Genomic DNA, 8,644 nt, shown 5'->3' with positions numbered 1-8,644 from the left:
CACGTCGTCGTGAGGACCCATGACGGCAAGGCCTGAAAGTAAAAAAGCTCTCCAAGATACCCGATCGGTGCAACTGGGTTTTCGCTTTATTATATTCCTATACTACATCTATTAGAAAATACTCGATGCACAAGATTTAAAAAATTATGCTAGAAATAATTGTTATTCTCGTTTTTAATACATCTTTCTCTCTTCTCTCAATATTTTTTTCTAGTACATTTTAAGAGTACCAGTAAGATGCCCCCGTGCATCGCTACGGTTTCTCCATATCATAGGACTTTGTTTTAATAAAACACAAAACTATGAGTTCTTGTTAGTTATGTGGATGTGAACGTAGAGCCAACAACCAAGGTTTAAAACTTCACTTGTGCATAATTTGACCCACCGTATAAGTTGGTGGACGTGGAAAAAGAAAAACTAGTGCTTTATAATAGTGAAGATTTTGGTCTTTTGTTTTCTCCATTGATCTTTGCCGTGAGTCTATAATGTTAACTATTATGGAACGGGTATATATGATGCAACGGAGGAAGTAGATGTACTCGCATCATTATCATTTTTGTGGAGAAAAAAAAAGCATGGCGCACGGCGTGTTTGCATGCCAACGTGTCACTTCCAGCTGGACGACAAGCACATCCAAGCGACCGCGGTGGGGAGAGCACAAAGCAGCATCCAGTTCACGGTTCACACGCCGGGCAGGGCCAGCTCAACCACCAAGCGCAGGCGGAGGACGGAGACACACGCCGGTCGAGGCAGCTACCGATGCCGCCGGCGGCTTCAGCGCGCACTGACTACTTGCTGATTAGTAGTACTAGCAGTAGCAGGCCAGAGCGGCACAAGAAGCCGTCACGGCCTCACGGGTGCCGCCACTGTCCTTGCCGTCTCGATCCCACACCACACTCCCCGTCCCGCGCGCATAAAAACAGCCTACAGCTATCACGCGCACATTCCCTCTCTTCCTCCCGAAATTTCCCACCTCAGACTCCGAGAGAAGCAAACACAAGAAGAAGAAGAAAAAAAACCGTCCGCACAAAAAAGAAAACGGCAGCGCCAGCCAGTGAGGAGAAAAGCTTCAGATCCAGCTCCAGCTCCAGGTCCCCCTCCTCCCCAATGCCTCGCCCGTAGCCGCGTCCGCCGCACGTCGCAATGGCCGGCCCCAGCGTGCCCGCAGCGGCGCTGGCGGCCCTGCTCGCGGTCGCCGCCCTCACGTGCTGCGCCGTCGCGGAGCCGCCGCCGAGCGAGCGGTCCGCTCTGCTGGCGTTCCTCACCGCGACCCCGCACGAGCGCCGCCTCGGGTGGAACGCCTCCACCCCGGCGTGCGGCTGGGTCGGGGTCACGTGCGACAACGCCAACTCCACCGTCGTCGAGGTGCGCCTCCCGGGCGTGGGCCTCGTCGGCGCCATCCCGCCGGGCACGCTCGGCCGGCTCACCAACCTCCGCGTGCTCTCGCTCCGCTCCAACCGCGTCCTCGGGACCGTCCCCGACGACGTGCTCCAGCTTGCCAGCCTCAAGGCGCTGTTTCTGCAACAGAACCTGCTCTCCGGCCCCATCCCGACGGGAATCCAGAAGCTCGGCGGCCTCGAGCGCCTCGTGCTCTCCCACAACAACCTCTCGGGCTCCATCCCCTTCGCGCTCAACAAGCTCACCGCGCTGCGAGTGCTCAAGCTCGACGGCAACCACCTCTCCGGGAGCATTCCCAGCATCAGCATCGCGGGGCTCGGCGCCTTGAACGTCTCCGACAACAACCTCAACGGCTCCATCCCCAAATCGCTCTCGCACTTCCCGCGGGAATCCTTCGCCGGAAACCTCCAGCTCTGCGGGGACCCGCTGCCGCCCTGCAGCAGCTCGTTCTTTCCCCCAGCACCATCGCCCGGGCTTAGCCCTGGCCCCGCGACGGGCTCCTCCAAGAGGCGGAAGCTCTCCGGCGCCGCAATCGCGGGCATCGTCGTGGGCGGCGTGGTGGTGGGGCTCCTCCTCCTCATCGCCGTCGTGCTCTGCGCGGTGTCCAAACGTCGGAGCGCCGGCGCCCGTGAGGGGCCCAAGGCCGCGACGTCGTCCGCGGCGGCGGCGGCGGGTTCGGGAGCGACCAGGGGCCAGCCCCCGCCGGCGTCCGGCGAGGGCGGCGGCATGACGTCTTCGTCCAAGGAGGACCTCGGAGGCGGCGCGTCCGGGTCTGCCGCGGCCGTCGCAGCCGCGGCGGCGGGCGGCGCCGCGGGGGAGCAGAGCCGGCTGGTGTTCGTGGGGAAGGGCGCCGGGTACAGCTTCGACCTGGAGGACCTGCTGCGCGCGTCGGCGGAGGTGCTGGGCAAAGGCAGCGTGGGGACGTCGTACAAGGCGGTGCTGGAGGAAGGCACGACGGTGGTGGTGAAGCGGCTCAAGGACGTGGCGGTGCAGCGGCGCGAGTTCGACGCGCACATGGAGGCGGTCGGCAGGGTGGAGCACCGGAACGTGCTCCCCGTCCGCGCCTACTACTTCTCCAAGGACGAGAAGCTGCTCGTCTACGACTACCTCCCCAACGGCAGCCTCTCCGCCATGCTCCACGGTCAGTGCCCACTGCCCACACTATCCGACCTCTTCCTCGCGCTTGCATTGCGTCGCCGTCCATCGGGTCGCGGTCGCGGCGTTGCTGCTGCATTTGCTTCGATTTTGCGTCGCGACTGGGGTTTTGTTTACCGCCTTGAGAGCTGAGAGGGACTGCGGCGACGGCGAGGAGAGAGAGGGACCCGGAGACTCCGGGGCGGGATTTCAAAGTCCAAGTCGTCGCCTCGGATAGCCGGATCGGCAGCGCCACTCATTCCTTCGTTCGCGCGTTGGAACGCAGCATTTACCAACAGCACCAATCCGTGCAGGACTGTGCGAGGAATCCACCATCAGAGAGCATCTCCTTGTCAAAATTTAATTCGGGCAACCCGCGTCGTCACGTCGGTACGGTCTCCGTCGCATCGCGCACGGCGGCGCGCTTGAATTGAACGCGGGGAATTCTGCCGGAACAGGCCGGCTTTGATGGCCGGGCGATCGATCGTAGGTTGTTGGTAGGCTGCCGCGACCGCTTCGCCGTCCTGGCAGGTGGTGGTGAGTGGTGGCGGTGGTTCTCGCGCGCTTTTCTTCGTCCCGCTTTGTTTTTTCCCGTGCTTTTCTGCGATGCGATGGAAGAGAGAGATGCTGCCCGCCCGACGAGGCAGTGCGGACGGAGTGGTGGTGGCGTGGCGTCGTGCGGTGCGGGCGTCGTGCGCAGCAGTGATGAGCCCGCGTGAGGGTCCTGCCCTGCCTGTAAAGCCTCCGATGGTCGTGGTCCTGCCACGCCCTGGCCTTGCCGGCCCCCCCCCGTGGATGGTCACGGCGGACGGATGGGTGCGCCCCGTGGGCGAGAATTGTTTCGCTCATTTATTATTGGTAGCCGTCGCATTGCGACCAGCAAGCCTCTGGCTGAACGATCCAGAACAGCAGAAACCCGCTACGGGCACGCAACGCAATGGCGCGCCGCAGTTATTGGCACGTGAGGAACGACCCTGCGTATTTGTACTGTACGGTACCCACCTGGCGCCATATCTTGTTCCCGGTACTCTGCTCATTTGATCCTACAGCGTACATGCAGCAGCAGTAGGAAAAGTTGCAAATATGCTCCGGGGACCGGTTGCAAATTGGAAGCTGTCCGGTGCTCTCCACTTTAACTACCCTCGCTCTGCCACAGGAACTCCCTGTACGCGTAGCACTTTGGCGATGGGATATATGGTGGAGGACAGTAGAGTAATGCGGGCGTGAGTTGTCGTGGGGTCTTGGGCTCTTTGGCCGCGCTCGCTTCGTGCTGGCGACCGGCGAGCGCAGCTTCAGACCTTCTTCAACCCCCGCCCTCCGCCTTCTCCTTCCACCCCGGGAGGAGGAGGACGTGGCTCATTATTCCCCTGCGTGCCCACGGTCCAGGGGGTCTCCTCCCCCTCCCGATCCATGGACGCTGGATGCACGCGCTGAGGTTGTTGCCGGTTACCCATCCTGGAAAAAAACGGACAGGGACAATGGATGCCACACCTGTGGACAGGGAAAAAAATCCTCTCAACTTTGTAGTTTGTACAGCTGGAGTAACATGCACAATGCGTCAATGCCACAGTATTGTAGTACTCCGTAGCTGTATCGCGGTGGTCCACAGCACTGTGCACTGACTACCGTAGCTGCCACTGCCGTTTTATAGCAGCCTTTAGCAGGAACACGCACGGTAATGCCTCTGCCGTGTGGTCCACTGCCAGTCAACGTTGCTCACAGCCTCGTTGTTTTCCTTGAAGAAGCCCGTCGATCGCTCGAGTCAAAAATACAGCTCGCGCAGCCTCTTTTTTTTTTTGTGTGTCTGTTTGGCCGTGCAATTATGCGACCTACTAGTTCGGCGTTGTAGCTGGCCTGTCACGTCCTACCAGTCCATCTAGCAGATGCGCTTATGAATGCCCTGTGTGCTGCGCTATTCTAATTAGACCGTTTAGTTTCTTAGATCGGTTTCTCAGTAGACCTAATCAACCTACCACGGCCATGATTTTTTTTTTGTTTTGTTTATCCCTTGTTGTGTGCTTGATGCCGCTGTCCAACCCTACTTTTCTACTTGACCAGTTAGTTGCTCATGTCTTGTCCTCTCCACGCTGGATGCACTAGCTAGCTAGTTCTCTGCATTCCAGTCTGCACAACGTTTGTTTATGTGTGTGACCGTCACAAATTCCCTGACGGTGAGCAGTGACAAACCCCTGTGGTTTTCATACCTGTCCAACATGATTGTCGACTCACCGGCAGAATAAACAAATCTTCATTTTTTGCTTTTTAGTGCCAGCCAGCCGCATGGATTTTGTGAACTTGAACTTCTGTTGCTACGTGTAATAAAAAACTTGGTTGTGTTGCTCAGTTGTCATTTGGATGGTGTCGCTAAGTCATTGCGAAGGTTTGCAGGTGTATTTTTTTTCCCTGTGTTGCTAGTTTGAGCTTTCTGACGGGAGTTTGTGCATGCACGCGCAGGGAGCCGGGGCTCGGGCCGGACGCCGCTGGACTGGGAGGCGCGCATGCGGGCGGCGCTGTCCGCCGCGCGCGGGCTGGCGCACCTGCACACGGCGCACAACCTGGTGCACGGCAACGTGAAGGCGTCGAACGTGCTGCTCCGCCCGGACGCGGACGCGGCGGCGCTCTCCGACTTCGGGCTGCACCAGCTGTTCGCGGCGTCGACGGCGGCGCGGGGCGGCGGGTACCGCGCCCCGGAGGCGGTGGACGCGCGGCGGCTGACGTACAAGTCGGACGTGTACTCCCTGGGCGTGCTGCTGCTGGAGCTCCTGACGGGCAAGTCCCCCTCGCACGCGTCGCTGGAGGGCGACGGCACGCTGGACCTGCCCCGCTGGGTGCAGTCCGTGGTGCGGGAGGAGTGGACCGCCGAGGTGTTCGACGTCGAGCTGGTGCGCCTGGGCGCCAGCGCCGAGGAGGAGATGGTGGCCCTGCTGCAGGTGGCCATGGCGTGCGTGGCCACGGTCCCCGACGCGCGCCCCGACGCCCCCGACGTGGTAAGGATGGTCGAGGAGATCGGCGCCGGCCACGGCGGCCGGACCACGACGGAGGAGAGCGAGGGCGTGCGCGCCACGTCGGAGGAGGAGCGGTCGGGGGGCACGCCTCCCGCCGCCCCGACGCCGTGACGACGCAGCTAGCGGGGTAAATGTCCTTGGCCGGATTCAATTGCATAGGTTCCTGGTGCCTGCATGTCGATGGACACTGGTATTCTGTTTCTTCTTTGTTTATTTTTTTTTTATTTTCGCTCTTTTTTTTGGTCTTTTCAGGGCATTGTTTTGTTGGATCAAATTTTCGTTTTTCCCCCCGTCATCTCCCTCTCTCTTTCAGGCTTCATTCATCCAAGCAAAGAAGTGTAATTTTTCTTCAGCTTCTCTTTAGATCCCTATTTGTGATGCACTTATGCCGTGATAGTCTTCACCGTTGTGTCCATGTTGAGTTCACCTGGGAGCAAAGCAAAGCAACCGGCTCCAAACTATTATCACCAAGCGAGTCCAATCATCGGCCGCCTCATTCCATACTGACTGCGTGCCCCCCACCAGCATCTTGTTGCCGCTCGCTTGTATGTCACGCAAACTTCATGCCTATGATGAAAAGCCGTGAATTCACTCACGGTGTGACTGGGAAGCTACATTGCTTTCACATGATTTCTTAGAGACAGGCTATTCGGATAAGGTTTTCTTGTTCCAACTGCCAACTTCGCGGCAGCAACAAAACACGATGAGGGAACGCACGACGATGAGTCAATGATGAACGGTGTTGTGTTGTGTTGTGTCCTGGTCCTGGCGCGGTGGCCCATGTAGGCCCCCGGGTTCGCTGGCCACTGGGCAGCCCATGATCGGATCTAGTTTGTTTTATAAAATGTAACATAATGATAATAGTTCGCCTCGATTATCAGCGATAATTTTGAAAAGGCTGATATCAATTTCTAGTATAGTATCTGATTACGGTTAAACTTAAACAAACATTATTTAACGTTATTTGTTACCCGTTACATTTATAGATGGCCAATAAGCACGAGGCCTGCTGTTTGGGCCCGATCCGGGCCTGGCACGACCAGTTCTATGCCGCTGCGGGTCGGGCTCGGACAGGAAACTAAGCACGGTGGGCTAGCCCGGCACGACCCGTTTACCTCTGAGTCTGTTAAGCCTGCTTTTTTTGCACTAAACTGTACTTATCGGCCCGCTTAGCCCGTTTTTCAGACCGCCTTTTTCCGTGCTTATCGGGCCGTGTCAGGCTCGGACAGGGAAACGAGCCTACGGGCTTAGATGGCCTGACCCGATTTTCTAACCGTGTTTGGCGGATCGGACCTAAAACGGGCTGGGCTTCATAGGACCTTGGTCGGGCTAGGTCGGACGGCCTGTTTGGCCATCTCTATTTACATTACAAATATGTGAAACAAATAGCACCCTACTCCATCTGTCCGGCAGCTACATACACTCCCAAGCCTCCCAGCAAAACGGAACAAAATCCCCACCGGGGCAACTTTGGCAGAGAGTAGCAGTGGCATCGGCAAGTCAACAAACTCTTCTATTCTTTACGAGAAGGAGGTTGGCGGAGGATGGCAACATAGGCTTTTTCCCCGCCGGAGACACATGGTGGGGCTGCGCTTGGGCTACCCGGCTACCTGCCTCCCGCCATGGCACGTCGTGCCTCCGCACTGGGCGGGGGGACGCCCACTCCTCACGTGGCGCCTTGCTAAAGCCTGGGCCGCGTGTCGAAAGCGGCCGGACGTCGAGCGGCAAGCCGGCCCGGCGCAGCCGCAGCGGGCGTGGAGCTGCTCTTGCTACCGGGTGGGTGGACAACATGAGCTTGCATTGTGCGTGACGTGGAGCCTCCGGTTAAAATGCAGAAAGCCACTGAAAAACACTTTTGCCCAAGTGTAACTGTTGGGGGATTCTTCCTCTCCAGATCATGTAAACATTCCAAATGTTCTTTTCTGAAGATTTCGGAAATCGACAGCACGCCGACGCAGTATGTATGTTCGGCCACTATGTATTTATCGTCTGACAGAACAATAAATAATTCCTGCCATTATTCTGTTCCTTTATACAAGAAAAAAAGGAAGACATTGCACGTTACAGTACAGCGATAGTTACAGTTCTCAGTATGGACGTACAGTTAATCTATTGCCAGGAGACTAAAACTAGCCAAAAGCATCTGTTGACGCTTTTTCGGAGCGCCAATCACTCAAGAAGAACCGGCGGCGGTGCCCTCTGCACAGGGGCGGACGGTCTCTGCACAGGGGCGGACGGTCCGCGCGCAGGGGTCGGACGGTCCGCGGCCTGGTGCGAGGCGGCGGTACTCTCTGGCCGGACGCGGACGGTCCGCGGCACAGGGCCGGACGGTCCGCGACCTGGTGCAGGAGCTAGAATTCCTTGCCTGACGGCCGGACGGTCCGCGCTCTAGGGCCGGACGGTCCGCGCGTGCGTAGGGGCGGCGGAAGATCGCCGACGGCGCCTGGATCTCGCTCCCGGGAGGGACCCCGTCGGGGAGGAGAGATCCTAGGAGTTGTCTAGGTTCGGGCAGGCCGACCTAGACTCCTCTAATCGACGTAGAGTCGAGGAGAGGCGGAGAATTTGGGGATTGGAATACTAAACTAGGGCTAAACTAGAATTAGACTAGAACTACTCCTAATGCATAAGGTAAAAACGAGTAATAGACTTGATTTGTTCGATTGTTGGGGGGTTCAATCGGTCGTAGCCCTTCATCTATATAAAGGGGGAGGTCTGGATCCGCTTCCAACTAATTTCCGAGTTAATCCCGCGGTTTTAGGTAACAAATCCCGCGAGAAACTAGGAACCCTAACTGACTCTGCGCACGCGCGGACCGTCCGCGCCACCACCGCGGACGGTCCGGACCGCGGACCGTCCGGCCTCCGGGCCGGACCGTCCGCACGGTCATTTTGGGTTCGAACATATGCCCCCCTGCCTTTTGGTGAAGGTTGACGAACCAAAAGCATATGAACTAAACCTGATGTAAGTCACCGACTTTTCGATATGAAGATTATTCAATAAAGCACCAATATAAAGGCCGTTTCGGATTGTATCTTTCTCGGCCATGACCATTTGATCAATGGATCAAAAGGAATAGAATGGAGGTGCCCCCCAGTCTGGATAGACGA

The 8,644-nt window shown here is 57.7% G+C and overlaps 1 protein-coding gene across 1 annotated transcript; it reads left to right on the top strand.

Annotated features, from left to right (window-relative positions):
* Positions 1-960: 960 nt before the first annotated feature.
* On the top strand, positions 961-5,950 carry LOC100279562 (uncharacterized). The gene is made up of 2 exons (NM_001152559.1): positions 961-2,539; positions 4,987-5,950. Exons 1-2 carry the CDS (start codon positions 1,144-1,146, stop codon positions 5,646-5,648), a joined length of 2,058 nt encoding a protein of 685 aa, NP_001146031.1. The 5' UTR covers positions 961-1,143; the 3' UTR covers positions 5,649-5,950.
* The last annotated feature ends 2,694 nt before the right edge of the window (positions 5,951-8,644 follow it).

The sequence above is a fragment of the Zea mays genome, chromosome 3 (assembly GCF_902167145.1).
Source record: "Zea mays cultivar B73 chromosome 3, Zm-B73-REFERENCE-NAM-5.0, whole genome shotgun sequence".
In the NCBI taxonomy this organism is placed as follows: Eukaryota; Viridiplantae; Streptophyta; class Magnoliopsida; order Poales; family Poaceae; genus Zea; species Zea mays.
This window is presented reverse-complemented; position numbering and strand designations above follow the sequence as displayed.